Below are 17,853 nucleotides of genomic sequence, written 5' to 3' on the forward strand. Positions count from 1 at the left end.
CGTTTTCATAATGTAATAAAATACTGTAATGATAAACAATAATAATAATAAATAGTGTGTAATAAGCATGTTATAAACACACATTTTATATTTACAAAATCACTGCTTTTATAATTTATACTCAGGTAAAGGAGAAAATCCCTGGAAATATTCATTTTTAGGAGGGAGTTCGTGAGACTTGACATTTTAGTGAAAGGGGTTCACAGGTTGTTAAAGTCTGGGAACCACTGGCCTACGTGGAGAAATAACTCTACAAATTGGGAGGCTAACGGTTTGCTACTGGAGTCCATGCCTGTTTTACAAACATGTTACTATCTGGTTTTCTTGTATAAATTAGAGATTATGGGATGCAAGCTATTCAGAAAGAAGTTCTTTATTTCATATTCAGAGGCAGATTCTACTATCCTTACACTGAAATAAAAACACCTTACTTCACCAGTGGTCCTATTTGAAACCAGAAGGATTACTTAGATACCACTCACCGTGAGTGAAGGAATCAGAAACTGGCTCTTGGTTGTGTTCAAGACACAGCGCACATACAGATGCATGCATTCAGATTCTGGAATCATATATAAGGCATGTGTACAGTTAAAGTTTGTGCCTTACTCATTAAAAGATTAATGAGCAATCATTTGTAATAGCTGAAGGCCACTGCCAAACAAATCAACAATACTAAAGAGAACTGACACACAGTATTCTGAGTGTTCCTTGCATTCACCCATTCCCCAAATGCAGTGTCCCACCTCTCAATTCTCTGAAAACAATTATTAAAGAAAGATTGTTTGGAAAACTGTATAAATTGCAATGGAAGGAGTGAGGGGAGCAAAATTGCTTTTTATTGTAAAAATCTTTATTTCTGGGAATCCACTGTTCACATTGAGTTCACAGGTGATGATAATGTGATCTAAAAGCTGCCATCTTATATTTCCCTCTTTGGCAAAACTTTCTATGTGCGGCCTTTGAAAATAAAGGTTGAACTTGTGAGCAAAGTGAGCTTTGCTTTTTCTTGATTCAGTTAACAAGGTTGCCCCTGAGGTATGCTGCGTTAGCCATTTGCAGCAGACTAAGAAAGAAAGGACTTTGTGTTTGGTGAATTTATAGAAAAATGACTGCATTAAATATCAAAAGGTAATTTTTTTTAACATGATGAATGGAGGATTAGATGGACATCGCTTGATAGTGCAAGTCCAATTAGTACAAGATGGCATCAGGGTGGTACAAAGCAAATGGTATTCCACACACAGTATATTGAAAACTTTTCTCTGTCTTACCAACAAAAGTCAGTCCTATTGTACCTGGTGAGTGGAGGTGCTGGCCTTCCATTCCATGTTTTGCTCTGTGATATAGACAAAAATCTGCAACAACTCCACTTTAGCCTCAAGTGTCAGTAGATTGCGCTCCCACTAGAACTGGACAGAAAACTGTTTCCCCGGCCAGTGAGAAGTGGAGATTTCAAAAATTCTCTCATCCCAAATCAGGATGGAGAGTCAAAATTTCACTGTTGTGAACCACTAAACCAAAAAGGCATTCAGTTCAGGTCAATTGACATGTTTTGCTTTGATTTTGATCTGTTTAAACAAACAGGATTAAAAGAAAGTTAGACTAAGTTATTGCTACTCGAAAAACCCCAAACTTTCCATTGCAAAAATGTTGAAATGGCATCTTTCAAAACATTTTTAAGTTGGGAGATTCACCCAAACTGACACACACACACACTCATGATCTCTTCTCTCTGGTCTTGTAATTTAACAGGAGTAAGAACTTGACAAGAATCACATGCAGTATATCTATACCCTAAATCCAATGCATACAACAGTCAGCAACTGAAATAAGAAAGAACTAGGGACACAGTTTCAAAAGAGGGAATGAGCAGTTGCCTGCAGCCACAAACACTAAAATTTGGCCATACTTGTGAAAATCTAACCTGTTTTCTTTGTATGTGCAATTATAGCTTCAATAAGTGGCCAGATCCTCAGCGGGTATAAATCAGCATAGCTCTATCAACTGAAATCGAGCAATAAAATTTTATACTAGCGAGTAGCTGACCCAAAGCTATGGTTCTTTTTCAGTTAGTTTTTGTCCACATAGTATACCTTCATTTTGGGGCTAAGATGCTACCTGCCATGCTTTAGACCTGAGTGAATGGTTATGGCTGACCTGGCCAAAAGCTGTAATATGTGCCAAAGCTGTTTAATTGTAGGATGCTGTGTTCTTTTAACGAGGGTGTTTACTTAAAACCCTATAGGCCAAAATTCTGGCAGGTGCTTTGAAAAAGGCCTGAGAGAAAGAACACCTTTCTCTTAAATTATGTCATCATATATACTGCAAAAACATTGTTCTGTCTTCTGGCTAAGTTCCACACACGCATACCTTCCAAGAACTATTCCTGAGTAGAGATAACCTGCCTAGGGAATATGCATTGAGGATGCTAAAAGGTCAAGGAGTTTATACACAAAAACATGCAGACCAAAGCCAACCTCCTAGTCCAGAACATGGTCTCTTGTCATGGAGCATCTTTGGATCCTGCCTGGGAGGTTTTTGAAGGGATACTAAACAATGACCAATAACTTCCGCATCAGCCTGCAACAGGGGGCATTTCGGTTTTTGGCATGAGCTAGTAGTCATCACAAGTCAAACTTTGGCCCAATCCAGCTAGTATATACATCACAGATTCACATCTCTTTTAGTAACTGTTACGCTGTTTAACATTTTACAGGGTATTACAGTAAAAAGCCTAAAGCAGTTAAATGCCTCCCATTCCTCAAACTAATGCTTCTTGGCATCTCACAGGGGTGGACTGAAGCAGGGCAGAGCCAAAAATGGGACTCAGCCAAAATTCAGTTCCTACTTCCCCCTAGTTCTGTGAGAGAAGTGACCCATGCCCTCTGTTTCCCTGTCTCAGTTCACGTCCCCTTCTGCAGTGGCACAGCTGTGCTGGCTGGCACAGAGTGTGGGGTGGAGAGGGTTGAACCAAGGTGCTTCCACCTTGCAGCAGTGACTGCTATCCCCCATCCCCAAGTAGGGTCTTGTGATGTGGGCAGCTTATACAGGGAAGTAAGGGGACACTTTTTGCCTAACTTCCTTTCCTCACCTCTCCGTGGGGGTGGAGGCAGGCTGAGGATTGAGCCCAGTAAGTCCAGCAGAGTTGTTTGAAAGACACAGAGATGAATGTAGGTCAAAGCGAAGTCTCACTATTTTTTCCCATGTTTTTCAGGGAGTGTTTATCTTCAGCGCTGTGCAAATGACTCCTCTCAAGATGGGCAATTATGTTTTCCCAAAATGGGGCCAAGGGGTTGGCTGGTTCATGGCTCTCTCGTCTATGGTGCTGATTCCAGGCTACATGGCATACATGTTTCTTACCTTAAAAGGCTCCTTAAAACAGGTAAGTTTTTTTTTCTTTTATGTGAGCATGATTATACTTTGTAAGCTATACATACAGTGATACTTGACATGTGATTGGTGACCTTAGTTGCCTTAGCATCAGTTGTCTTAGCTCAGTCATTTTGCAGCGAACGGAAGAATGTGGAAGCCATGATTACTCTTCCTGACCTCAGTTTAGCATATAGTCTTTCTGAAGACATCAGATCTTAACATAGCTTGCTACCGTAACAATGTCAGCTCTGGAAGCCTGCCAGCTACAAAGTACGAGGATAGCAAACAAAATGGCTGATCTTTAGCCCAATAAGTGCAATTTACTCCTAACACAGTAGGCAGCTGTAGCACAGTAGTACACACAATAAATCAATGATAAGGCTGACGTAGTTCTAGGGATCTGTGGGGCAGATCCGCAGCAGCAAGTCAATATAGCTCCTTTGACTCAAGTGGCTTTAGACAAATTAACACCATCTGAGGCTCTGGGCTGTGATTATAGAATCTCAGGGTTAGAAGGGACCTCAGGAGGTCATCTAGTCTAACTCCCTGCTCAAAGTAGGACCAATCCCCAGACTGATTTTTGCCCCAGATCCCTAAATGGCCCCCTCAAGGATTGAACTCACAAACCTAGGTTTAGCAGGCCAATGCTCAAACCACTGAACTATCCCTCCCTGTTATCGAAGACCTGGGCCCAAATTCTCCACTGTGTCCAACCTGCTCTGGGCTACAGAGAGATGGTTGTGGTTGCCTGCCCTCAGCACCATGTAGAGCAGGATCCTGCGCTAACTTGGGGTGCTGACATAAAGGCCCTTACAGCTGTGGAGCTCAGCTTCACCAAGCCCCCAGCCCGCCACCTTCACCCCTCCTGCCCCAGTGATGTAACAGCACCAAGTGGCCTTAGCAGAGTGGAAAATCTGAGCTCTGCTGCCTTATCTTGCAGTCCTTCCTCAGGCAAAATTCCCAGTGAGGTTGAATAAGAATTCTCCCTGTGTAATGCGTGAATGATTTGGCTGCTGCTGAAGAACATAAAACCCCCAGAAATCCATACAGATAATGATTCCCACAAGGAAATAAAAATTGGTCACTCCTGCCTAGATCCCTGCTCTTGATGAGACTGGACATCCTGCATGGTGTAACTGGAGTCCACATGCTGTAGCCCTATTATTTTTGTGTGACTACTCTCATGAGCAAAGGCTGCAGGATAGGCCAGTGCACGCTGCACTGGACCTCTCACTGGGAGATCTGGGATCTGTTCCTGGCTTCTCACAAACTTCCTGCTGTCTTGGAGCAAGTCACTGAAAGGTGACATATAAGCCAACACCAAGTGTTTGGTTTTTGCCCTTCCTGGCTCCTTTAGCATGTATGAAGGCGACATCATAAATGTGTATTTAGAAAGGCCTAGATCCTCAAAGGTATATGGGCTCCTAACTTCCCTGGGATAGTGATGTCACACGAGGCCATGGCATGAGTGACAGCTCTGCCTCTTGAAGTGGGCCCCTCCCTAGGGGAGGGAGATAAGCTTTGTGCAATATCATTATTTGCACCCTAAAAGATCTTCCCAAAGTCCTCCAGAAATGAGGGAAGTGAAGACCTAGGGATGTGGTGGATTCTCAGTCACTTGAAGATTTTTAACTTGAGAGGAGACTTCCAAATGATATGCTATAGCTCAATCCGAAGTTATGGGCTTGATGCAAAAATCACTGGGTGAGGTTTCATCATTTGTTCCATGAAGGAAATCAGACTAGATGATCATAATGGTCCCTTTTGGCCTGAATCTCCGAACCTGAGAGAGAGAAATCTGTCTTGACCACCCAAAAATATCCCCATACATATTGTTCCAGATCCAGTGGTGTGGTTAAGCTGTGGTGTAGGATAGGGGGTGCGGGGACAGGGGTGGCAGCAAAGGAAGCCTTAGCCCACTTTTGTGTTCTCCCATCTTGGAGCTGTTCTGGCCCCTCACATAGTTGAGCAGCCTGGAGGCTGCTTTAATTTATGTCTGTCTGCCCAGTGCCCCAAAGTGCTGTTCTGGCAGCAGGGAAATTGCCTCAGAAATCAGGTCCATTGAATACAATTATGCTTTACCATTGTTTAGTCTTTCCATTAAACAACGTGAATAAAGGTCTTTTTTTCATTCTGCAAGTGTATTCTTAATCTCTCTCTGCCTCGTTTTCCCATCTATAAAATGGGGATTTCAGCACTTCCAGTTTAACAGGGATGTTGAGAGGCTTATACCATTAATATTTCTAAAGCTGTTTGAGACCATCAGACAGATGCTGCCATAGAACAGCAAAATGTTACATATTTCATTATATAACTAACATTATCACCAAATAGATTTTATCTGAGCACATACTTTATACATTGTGATTCTTGTTTCAGAGAAATATTCCTTCAGCAAAATTGCAGGAATATCTATTTCCTCCCTTCATGACTGTAGGAGCCAAAGCTTGTCAGATTAATGTCAGATTTTCTAGAATATTCCTTAAGTCAGTTTATAAACAGCAATCCTTGCAAGAAGACAGATGACCCTAAGCACAGTTGACTAGTGATGTCTCCTGAATTGCTCAAATCTGCTGCCCAAACACTTGTCTTTACTCAGCCTTAAAGCCTCACTGATGTTTCATGGAAGACTATGAAAAACTTTCTGTTTTTTGAGACACTGATGGTGTGTCATATTTTTCCTTAATTGTTATTAGTACTGGGATATTTACATGGAAATAGAACCTTAGGAGCAGATCAGCTTTTCGGAGGTGATATATGATAACATGACAGAAGTTCACCAACTTGGTTACCCTTTATCTTAAGATTCTATTTAGAAAGTATTGATAAATGATTACAGACACAAGTAACATTATAGACATTTAAAAGAATAGCAGCAGACTGTGTGTAGTTATAAATTGGACTCAAACAATCTATAACATTTGATTAGCTATTTTTAAAACATCATTTATCAACCCTTCATAAACTATAAATAGTAACTGAATATAGAGTGTGACTGCTAACTATAGATAGGCAAACCATGCAGATAAAGTTATAACAATGTTAACCTTCATCCAAAATTCAAAGTGATCTTCTGTAGAGGGTCAGAAATTTCTAGTTAAGATTATTTTTCACCTTTTTGCAGGATGAAAACAAATGTCTAAATGTTGGAATTCCCCACAGAATGGAAATTCCATTTTCTGACCAGCTCTAAAACTTACTTGCTGATCACAGATTCAATCCTGCAAGTCTTTTCCTAAAGAACTTTCACTCAGGACCGTTGACATTACCAATGCAGGATTATGATTTCAAGCAGGGCCGTCTCCAGACCCTAGTGCGCCAAGCGCGTGCTTGGGGCGGCATTTTGCCGGGAGGGCGGCAGGCGGCTTCGGCGGACCTCCCACAGGCATGACTGCGGAGGGGCCGCTGGTCCCGCGGCTTTGGTGGAGCATCCTCAGGCATGCCTGCGGGAGGTCCACCGGAGCCGCGGGACCAGCGGACCCTCCGCAGGCACGTCTGCAAGAGGTCCCCCGGAGCCGCGGGACCGGCAACCGCCAGAGCGCACTGCACGATGCGCCGCCCTGCTTGGGGCGGCAGAATTCCTAGAGCCGCCCCTGATTTCAAGTGAGCTACAGAAAGTGACTGAGGCTCAGACACCTTCTTTTTTTAATATTTCCTGAATAATAAAAACATGAAGGGAGGAAAAAAGTATAGCAATCATGTACAATGTAAGCCAAACTGTTTAAAGTTAGACAGTTAGCAGCACTGTTCGGTCTAAAGCCACGCATTGTGACAGGGGGAATAAGCTCTTCAATGTCATTAAACATTGTTTTCTTTAACACAATGTCAAAAGCTAACCAAAACTATCAAAGTGTGTTGATGTCTGGGTGCATCTTATGCAATAATTGGAACACGGTTTGTTTCCAAAAATGTATGATTTGCCTAGCAGAAACCCTTTCCTCTTGATTAAGCCAAATTCCATTTATAAATAATTTCCATTCCTGTCCTGATTAAGAAGACCAAATACTCACTTTTCATGGTGTTCGTTACTAAGATGTTTAGCAAATGTGACAGCATAGATATTTAAACATTTGCATCAGCAGGTGGAATGGACAGGGTTTTGTCTCTCAACAGCAATGGCCAGAGAAAGATGTTTAGACTGGACGTGAAGTTTAGAAATATTCATTGACTTCTTCTTACTCTTTTTTTATTTATTTTTTATTATTTAAAATAGCGCATCCAAGTAATGATTCAGCCAAGTGAAGACATTACTCATCCTGAAAATGGTCCGGACCAGGCCCAGCAGAGCAACTCTGCAAACAAAGAGGCATATATCTAAATGTCTGTATTGGAAAGGTACAAATGCTACCCTGGAAAAACAAAAACAAAATATATGGTTGAATATGACCACAAATTTATGTCTGAGAATATAATTACCTACCTCTAGTGGCAAAAAAGAAAAAAAGACCATCACCACTATAAGGGAATTGATGGGGGTACGATCAAACCATTTGGGGGGCCCAGATGTTGGAAGTGTTATGTTTTCTGGCAATCCACAGACTGTTAATGTTTTTATCCTTTCACAATAAGAGTTAACTATCTTGGAATTTGTAAACTAAGGTGCAGGACATTTTTAATCTATCTTTTAGCATAACAATTTGATGTTTTGTGCTGATGATTTTTAGTAGTTTAATGATAATATTTCTTACAGCAGAATCCCAAGACTGTTATTTCTGACTTGGCAGGAAGTACAATTAAATTTGAAAGCTGTTTTTTACAGACAAAGAATTTTGTACACAGATGATTTCCAATGAAAATTTCACTCTTGAAATTCGTATTAACAAATACTATTCTTTTTTTGGTTCTCTTTAATTATTTTTCAGGCAACTTAAGTTTAGCTGTGTTATAAACCATTCCAATACATGTTCAATTTGATTGATATTTGTATAAATACAGTATAAACAATTTCTTACATACTAGTTAAATGCATTATCTACACTTAGGCATTCTGCATTTACTTCCACAAACTCATAATATAGACATATAGTGAAATATACTGTATCTTTTAAAAACATTTTATTTCTATTTTTATATTTATAAATTTCAGATACACATTGTAGAAGCAAAATGTTTCATTCTAATGTTTTAGCAAAATACACAATAATATGAAATGATTATGAGCTTTTACTAAGATTCCCAGGTTAAAGCAATACAAAATTATGTGTAGTTGAAGCCAGGTAGTGTTTCTGTTTATATTGCACCATTAACAAGAATATTGTATTGCCACCAAAATAGAAACCGAAACAATAGTTTAAATATTGAACCATCTCCCTATAATTCTAATTTAGAGCTTTAGATCATGGACTGTGGTATTCAGTCTTTCAACACAGTTTGCAACTAACAAATAAATTATACATTGTGGACCGCTCTAGCACTTTGAAGACAAATTTTTTATTCTTTTGATTTTTTTCACTGATATACATATTGTTCGTGGTGATGATGAAAGCACAAGGTTATTGCTATAATACAAAAAGCTCCATTATGGGTTCTACTCTGAATTTCCCACACAGCTAAAACTCCCACTGAAGCTAATGAAAGTTCTTCCTGTGTAGAGAATGCAAGATCAAGCCCTATTCAGCGTTTCTTATTTGGCAGCTATAAGTAGGATGGCAAGAGTTATGCGAAATGCAGTATTTGATGTTTGATTGTAAATGACTCTGACAGAACTGTGCAATGAAACATGCTTTTTCAGCAAACTTTTGTGCAACGTACGATATTAGATAGCACACATTTTATGTAGAACTACTATGTGAAAAACATATTAACTAACTGTGAACGTCGTTTTTTTGTTGTTTTTTGTCTGAAGGTGACAAACATATGTTCTTGCAATAAGGTATTATTCTCAGAATGTCAAGCACATTATTGTAGAAAATATATATATACACACATTTCAACCTATGTCATAAAATCACAAAGTATTGTTTAGTAGCTTCCAAACTGTTTCATACAATAGGTCAACTGTAAAAAATATTCTGAAATCTAAGATACATTCTAAATGTCTATAGCTGAATTCATACCTAAATGCAAAAGTCTTGTAAGTTTTCAGGGTTTAGGGAAAAAAAACATATATCATATGTACACATGATAATTGTGATTTTCATTAGACTAAGAAGAAAAATTCCAACTTTTGCTTTATTGTTAAATGTAATCAAGTCCCATGTTGTTCTAAGAAAAATGCAGTATTTAATGTTTGATTGTAAACAATTATGACAGATGTTTGGCAGACCTGCTCTTTAGCAGAGCGCTGTACAAACTATTATCATATATAGCACAAAAATAGTGTTGTAGAACTACTGTGTGTAAACTGTGAATAGCTGTATCTTTTTGTAGTATTTGCCCTAAAGAAGAAAAATTATTGTATGATCATATATGTTTTTTGCAATAAGGAATTATTCTCTGAACACCAAGCAAATCTATCTCTATATAAAAATATATATGTAATATATACATATTCTAAAATATATACAGAGCCTGTTTAAAAGAGTACAGTATTATTTAGTAAATTGCAACCTGTTCTATGGACCAAATGTAAAATATTTATAAATTAAGATGCATTTTAAATGTCTATACATGGTGTCATAATTAAAGCACGGTTGTTATGTAACTTTCCAAGAGTTTAGAAAAAAAATAAAGGTTATATTATACATTAAATGATGTGATTATTTTATATCCTGTACTAGGTGAACACAAGGTTTGTTCAGATTGCTTCATGGGATAGAAAATAAAGCTAATTCTAAACTTTTAAGAAATTAGTGTTATCACACTCTGTATAGGTGTATTTATCTATCACTATGGTGCAATTATAAATTAGTCAATAATTTGTCTGTAATTACACAATAACCAAGGATCGCAGGAAAGGTGTTGTATAACCCCTCCCAAACCAATCGGTTCTTTATTTCAGGTCTCTTGCAGTAGCAGTAGCACACAACTGTCACCATTATTGGTTATGTAGAAACCAGAGAGTAAAGGATCCAATTGTGGAATCCTCACTACGGTAAATAACCCTTCCCCAAGTGTTCCCAGGGAATGTAGTTGGCCTGATTCCCACTGCCTTGCAAGTTGTATAGGAAGCATTTTGTATCCACATTGGACAGGCATAAGACATTGATTCAGCAAAGCCCTGAAGGCAATGGGATTTAGCTCCTGCTGAAGTGCTTTGCTGAATAAGGAAGGACTTTAGCACATGCTTAGCTGTATTAAGGCCTAAACAACTATAGACAATACAAGGCCATGGAGAATCTGGCCCACGGTATATACCTGTATGAGTTACTCACCAAAGTAGGATCGGGTAATGCAAGCCTGATACTTCTTTGTAAATAAAACACTATTCCATTGCCAAGCAATAAAAACAAACAAACCATGTTTTATGGTGCTGACAAAAAGCAATGTATTGCTCCCAGCTGTGATGCAGCAGTGAATTTCAACAACACTTCAGGAGTTTACCATAACAGAAAGAACAGGAGTACTTGTGGCACCTTAGAGACTAACAAATTTATTTGAGCATAAGCTTTCGTGGGCTACAGCCCACTTCTTCGGATGCATAGAATGGAACATATAGTGAGGAGATATATATACACATACAGAGAGCATGAAAAGGTGGGAGTTGTTTTACCAACTCTGAGAGGCCCATTAAGTAAGAGAAAACACTTTTGAAGTGATAATCAAGATAGCCCAGTACAGACAGTTTGATAAGAAGTGTGAGAATACTTTCATGGGGAGATAGATTCAATGTTTGTAATGGATCAGCAATTCCAAGTATCTATTCAAGCCTAAATTGATTGTATCTAATTTGCATATCAATTCGCATTCAGCAGTTTCTCCTTGGAGTCTGTTTTTGAAGCTTTTCTGTTGCAAAATTGCCACCCTCAGGTCTGTTATTGAGTGACTCTGAAACCTACCATAACAGAGATGACAATGAACCAACAACAAAGTACTCATGGTGGGTGCTGATCCATTAGGAAGATGAAACACAGGAGATAAAAAAATTGGCAGTGAAAGAAACAGTTTGAGTCCATCAGTGTTTAGGCATTTTAAAAAAAGCCACACAAGTAAAAACTGTAGAAAAGCCTAAAATATCTACTTATTGGCTGAAATTTTCAAAGCTGCTTTAGCCAACCAAATTCCATTAAAATTAGGCAGCTTTGAAAAGCTAAACCCTTGTAATTACTAGGCACTCCTGGTTGTGTATATTTTCAAAGGGAAAGCCATTTGTAATGGAATGAAGCATTCTAGCATGAGCTTTATGTTAAAATGCTGCCTGGGATGCACAGAGGCATGGCAGTTACCTCTTTCCCCAAACTGGAAGCAGGAGAACATTAACCCCAGGCCTGGCTTTTCTCCATTGCCTGGGTCTCTGAAAAACAGTTACTTCAAAGTTAGTGCAAATACTCCCTTACCTGACAAAGGTGCACTTCCCCAATTAGTCCTAGTCCAGCAATGCCTACACTCAACAGCGAGGCTGCTGCTGGCTTCATGATGAGTGTACCATAACCCTGCTTTGGAGTCTTAATGTGCTCCTAGTTTGTTTGTTTTTAAATTAATTTCCCCCTCCCCACCCCCCCGCTGGTCTTCTTCCCCCACCTTGTTTTTAAAAAAAAACAAAAACCACTGGGAGGAAAATGACTATTTTACAATTTTATCAGAACATGGAACTTATTTGAGAGGGTGGAGGCAACTTCCAAACACATGTTTCTTTTGAAAATTTTGGACCAAGTCTAAATCTCATTCATGGTATTTTGTGGGCTAGTGTCTTTAAATTAAACATCACATGCAAACACCACATTTCGGGCAGGTAGTAGCATTGGCCCTGAACCAGGCATGAGCAAGGAAAGCAGTTCTAGTTTAACGATAGCTAGTTAACACGGTGATATTTCCATGTTCCCCCAGAGGAACTTTCTCTCCCTGTCCTGAAGGAATCCTGACAGGAACTGGATGAGAAAATGCCAATAAGGTCACTTCTTCCCTCCAGCACACCTCCTATGAACTTCTTATATTTGGTTATCAGGAGTATTCATTGAACTACTTGTGCTTTAACTCTAAAATAATGCTGGTGTTTTAGTGTTCACCCCCAAAAAATCTAAGCTGTGTGGGGAACACAAGACCCCTCTATGCAATGCCTACAATTATTTAATTGGGCTAAACACTGCGAGAAGACAGTTTAGCATGATCAAGTCCCATGTGACTACACTGCATTTAGCCAGGTTTCCTTTCAGTTACATTGCTATAACTAATACAGCATGCAAAAGAAAAGCTTGTTCTGCTATATTCAATTTTCAGAGGCACCAAAGGGTTGTCAGATGCTGGAGGCTGCTGTTGTGTGCTATGTACTTGTTTGTACTGTTCACTCCTGCCCTTTTGTACCATGACACAACGTTGGATGCAGCTGGGATTTGACACTATTGCAGGTTGCAAAGCTTTTTGTTTATGGTTCTGTCATGGGCCTGCAGGCCCCTGAATGGGCATCCTTGGCTAGGTGGCTGGCTCCTATGGAGCCCTGGCATAGGGCCTTCAACAGCATCTCAAAGTGCATGGGAGCATGCCACAAAGCCAGCTCAGCTTCAACCTACCTCATGCCAACCACATTCCATTTGGTTCAGTTCTGCTTTGCTTACCAAAGTGAAAAGGAGAATCTAGTGCCCCCCCCACCCCTTTAACAAGCAGCTAAGTACCCTTTCAGCTGTAAACTATTAGTTAAGTGGTTAATTTTTACACACATTTAATCATTAGTTTGGGCTGGGGGTAGTTCACTGAGTAAATATTTAAAACTATTCTTGCTCTTGCACTGTGGCACAGAAGGTGAAATTCACCAAGCCAGGATAAGTCTCTGAAAAAGGGAACAAAAGCATCACCAAGATTGAGGCTAAGACAGAAAACAACGAGATCTACTCAAAGTTTCTTCAGAATGTCCCATTTTTTCATTGTTTTCCCCCTTATCTCCTCCCCCCTACTTTTCTGTGGCAAAATAAAAAGGAAAAAGATGGAGGCAAAACAGGAGGGAAATTGAGAAATAGCAACAGTGCAAAGAAAAACTTTGTAATGCTCATGAAAAAATTACAAGTGTACAAAAAAAAACCCAACATTCATCTTCCAAACCACTGTAAATAACATATCTTCAGATTGCTAAATAAGGTTCTTCTTCGAGTGATTGCTCATATCCATTCCAGTTAGGTGTGCGTGCGCCACGTGCACGTTCGTCGGAAGATTTTTACCCTAGCAACCCCAGTGGGTCGGCTGAGCGCCCCCTGGAGTGGTGCCATAACGGCACCGCATATATATACCTCAGCCGACCCACCCGACCCGCAGTTCCTTCTTACCGCCCGTGTCGGTCGTTGGAACGGTGGAGTGCAGCTTGCCTGACCTCCGCTTCCCTCATAGTTCTTCTCTGTAAAAATTGTACATAGTTGATATCTTAGTCTTAGGTTTTCTTGTTTTTAGTAGTTTTTTCATCAGTTTAGTGTTTGATAGCGGGTTCGGGGATTAGCCCCCACCCGCACCCGGGACCGGAGCGCATGCCCGGCTCCCCGGGTTTCAAGCCGTGTTCGGCCTGCCGCAGGCCTATGCCTACAGGGGATCCACATAGCTCCTGTTTAAAGTGCCTGGGAGAGTCGCACTTGTCTTTTAAGTGCCCAATTTGCAAGGCTTTCAAGCCTCGCACGAAGAGGGAGAGAGACATTAGGCTCAAACAACTCCTCATGGAGACAGCCTTAACCCCTCCGGCTGTGGCACCACCTGCTGTCCCTCCAGACTCTCACAGTGCCGCCACGGCGCCAGGCCACTCTTCCGTGCAGCAACCAAGAGCGCCATCGGCACCGAAATCCACCCAGGGACGCTCTCTCTTTCCAAAGGCGAAGAAAGGGAAGGCCGCTGCCTCTTTGGCACCGCCTGCTCCGAGGCACCAGAGTGTGCCCCGACCAGACCACCCGGCACCGAAACCTGCCGCAGCACCAGCTGCTCCGGCACAGACGCTTCTGCCAGCACCGCCGACTCCGGCCCCTCAGAGGCCGTCGAGTCCGGCACCTGTGGCCTCCCCGGCTCCAGCCGCGGTAGAGATCCCACTGCCGTCGACTCCGGAGACCTTCGCAGCAGCATGGGACCTTATTGCTTTGACGGACCTGGCTGTGCCTCCGCCCCCGGCTCCGCCGGTGCGGGCGCCCCGTTCCATGGGCAAGCCGTCAATGCTCAAACCACCTGCCGGTACCGAGTCCGACTGGCACCGCTCCCGCTCCCGGTCTCACGAGCGCTCACGGTCCCAACGCCGATCTCACTCCAGGCGCCGCTCGCAACGCCACTCGCAGTCCCGGCACCGCTCGACTATGTGGCACCGGTCAGACTCGCGGCACCGGTCATTCTCCCGCTCTCCGACTCGTCGCTCCCGGCACCGTTCCGGATCGCGGTACCGCTACGGCCGCCACTACTCACGAAGCTGCTCTCGGCACCGAGCGTGGAGGTCTCGGTCGACCTCCCGGCACCGTGCCGGTCGGAGGTCCTGTTCTCGCTCCCGCTCTCGCTGTTGGGATGCCTTCCGGCACTGCTCGCCACAGAGGCGGGAAACGCGATCAGTTGGCACTTCGGCACAGGGGTTATCCGCTCCTCCCTGGCCCTCCAGGCACGCGTTGGCCTCTTCACATGCCGTCAGCTATTACGTCGACGACCATGACCCTCAGGTCCCTTCGGGAGTCTTCCAGCTGTCCCATTATGCGGACCAGGACCCTCATCACTGGGGTTATTGGACCCCTTGGGCCTACCATCAAGCCCAAGGCGCTCCTGTGCCTACCACGCGCACCATACCACACGAGCCACGCATCCCAGAGGCTACGATAAGCCGCCCCCCAGTTGACACTGAGGTACCATCATTCGTAGAGGAAGGTAATCAGCCTGCTCAGGAACCTCTGGAACAAGAACCTTCCCAGGTCCCAGACGCTGAGCGGGATGCCATCATTCCCGGGGTCTCTTCTTCTTTCTCCTCCCCGGATGAGGCGGTGGCGGGGTCGTCATCTGCAGGTCCCCCTCCAATTGACTTACGGGCACACCAGGAGCTTCTTCGCAGGGTGGCCTTGCGAATGGACCTACAGGCTGAGGAGGTATTGGAAGTGGACGATCCGATAGTGACCATTTTGTCAGCGGACGCCCCAACCCGCATAGCCCTCCCTTTCATTAAGACTATCCAGGCGACTGCTGATAGTTTATGGCAGACTCCGTCCTCTATTGCGCCCACAGCCAGGGGGGTGGAACGCAAGTATATGGTCCCTTCCAAGGGATATGAGTATTTGTATGTCCACCCTAGCCCCTCGTCATTGGTGGGCCAATCTGTCAACGATAAAGAGCGCCACGGCCAGCAAGGCCCGGCTCCTAAATCAAAGGAAGCCAGGCGTATGGACTTGCTTGGTCGCAAGGTCTACTCTGCTGGTGCCCTGCAGATCCGAGTGGCAAACCAGCAGGCCTTGTTGAGCCGTTACGGACATGACACATGGGCTGAGGTAGAAAAGTACAAAGAACTCCTACCTCAGGACTCACGACAGGAGTTCGCAGCCTTCGTAGAGGAAGGTAAAAAGGTAGCGCGCACTTCGTTACAAGCCTCCTTGGACGCAGCTGACTCGGGCGCGCGTACTATAGCCTCGGGCGTTACCATGCGCCGGATCTCTTGGCTCCAGAGTTCAACGCTTCCCCCTGAAGTACAGTACACCATTCAGGACCTTCCTTTTGACTCCAAGGCTCTGTTCTCCGAAAAGACGGACTCCAAACTCCAGAACTTAAAGGACAATAGGGTCATTATCCGTACTTTGTGTATGCATACCCCTGCGACCCAGAGGCGTCTGTTACAGGCAGGACTTGGGTCGGCGACGGGGTCGAGGGGGACGTAGACGGCAACCTGGCCACCAACGGTCCCAAGGGCGGGCCCCTTCCAAACCAGCGGGGCCTAAACCGTCCTTTTGAAGATGCGCCCGGGGACGACATACCAGATCTTTCTACAGATCCCTCCCTGCCTTTTTCCAACCGTCTTTCCCATTTCCTCCCGGCGTGGGCCCGGCTGACCACCGATGCCTGGGTCCTATGCACTGTGGAACGTGGTTACCAACTCCAATTCATTTCACCCCCACCTACCCACCCTCCTTCCCGGTCCCTCCTCAGGGACCCCTCTCATGAGCAACTCTTCTTGCAAGAGGTGCACTCGCTCCTCGCTATCGGAGCGATAGAGAAGGTTCCGGAGAGGGAAAGGGGCAAAGGGTTTTATTCCCGTTATGTTTTGATCCCCAAGTCCAAAAGGGGCCTCCAGCCCATCCTCGACCTGCGAGACCTCAACAAATACATGCTGAAGTTGAAGTTCCGCATGGTATCCCTGGGGACCATTATTCCTACATTGGATCCGGGAGACTGGTATGCTGCCCTCGATATGAAGGACGCTTATTTTCATATCGCCATCTTTCCACCACACAGACGTTTCCTCCGATTTACAATCACTCACCTTCACTTCCAGTTTGCGGTCCTCCCCTTCGGCCTCTCCTTGGCCCAAAGAGTGTTTACGAAGTGCATGGCCATTGTCGCCGCCCACCTCCGTCAGCGCGGCATCTGCGTTTTTCCCTACCTAGACGACTGGCTTATCAGGGGGGACTCGCAGGCCACGGTCCAGCAACATGTGGCAGTGATCAAAGATTTATTCATGTGTCTGGGCCTGGTTCTCAACGTAGAGAAGTCCACCTTAGTACCCACTCAGAGGTTGGACTTCATTGGCGCAACCCTGGACTCTTCCCTAGCCAGAGCCTACCTTCCTCAGCTACGATTCCAGGCCCTTACACAGCTAATTCGTGCCCTTCAGACCTCTCGTATGACCTTGGCCCGCACTTGTCTCCACCTCCTCGGTCACATGGCGGCTTGCACGCACGTAACTCCGTATGCCAGGCTCCGCCTCCGCCCCCTCCAGTTGTGGCTCAACTCGCTATACCGTCCACACAGGGATCCTCTGGATACCCTGCTCACCATTCCAACGAGCATCCTTCAATCCCTGGACTGGTGGCTGACCCCATCACACGTATGTGCAGGGGTCCCATTCCATCCTCCTCAACCTTCCCTTTCCCTGACGACGGACGCCTCGTCCCTCGGATGGGGAGCTCATCTTGGCGATCTTCGTACTCAGGGCCTTTGGTCGGTGCAGGAGTTGAACCTGCACATCAACGTCAGGGAGCTACGTGCAGTGCGCCTGGCATGCCAGACGTTCCAAACTCGCCTCCGCGGCCGTTGTGTCTCAGTCTTTACGGACAACACAACGGCCATGTACTACATCAACAAGCAGGGCGGGACCCGCTCTTCCCCCCTCTGCCACGAGGCGATGCTACTGTGGGAATTCTGCATAGCCCACTCGATACATCTGGTGGCGTTGTTCCTTCCCGGCGTCAAGAACACCGTCGCGGATCACCTGAGCAGGTCCTTTCTCTGCCACGAGTGGTT

General features: G+C 44.0%; 1 protein-coding gene across 14 annotated transcripts in view; it reads left to right on the plus strand.

Annotated features, from left to right (window-relative positions):
• The window catches only part of SLC6A1 (solute carrier family 6 member 1), a 164,900-nt gene that overhangs the window by 122,523 nt on the left and 24,524 nt on the right, over positions 1-17,853 (plus strand). For 12 of the 14 annotated variants that reach the window (XM_039481420.1, XM_039481415.1, XM_039481417.1 and 9 more), the window contains 2 exons: positions 3,215-3,382; positions 7,586-10,050. In XM_039481420.1, coding sequence (XP_039337354.1) covers positions 3,215-3,382; positions 7,586-7,690 — 273 coding nt within the window. In that variant the 3' untranslated portion in view covers positions 7,691-10,050. Of the gene's footprint in view, positions 1-3,214; positions 3,383-7,585; positions 10,051-17,853 lie in introns of those variants that run through there. The other 2 variants (XM_039481419.1, XM_039481421.1) reach the window with 1 other exon arrangement.

This window comes from Mauremys reevesii, linkage group 7, assembly GCF_016161935.1.
Source record: "Mauremys reevesii isolate NIE-2019 linkage group 7, ASM1616193v1, whole genome shotgun sequence".
In the NCBI taxonomy this organism is placed as follows: domain Eukaryota; kingdom Metazoa; phylum Chordata; order Testudines; family Geoemydidae; genus Mauremys; species Mauremys reevesii.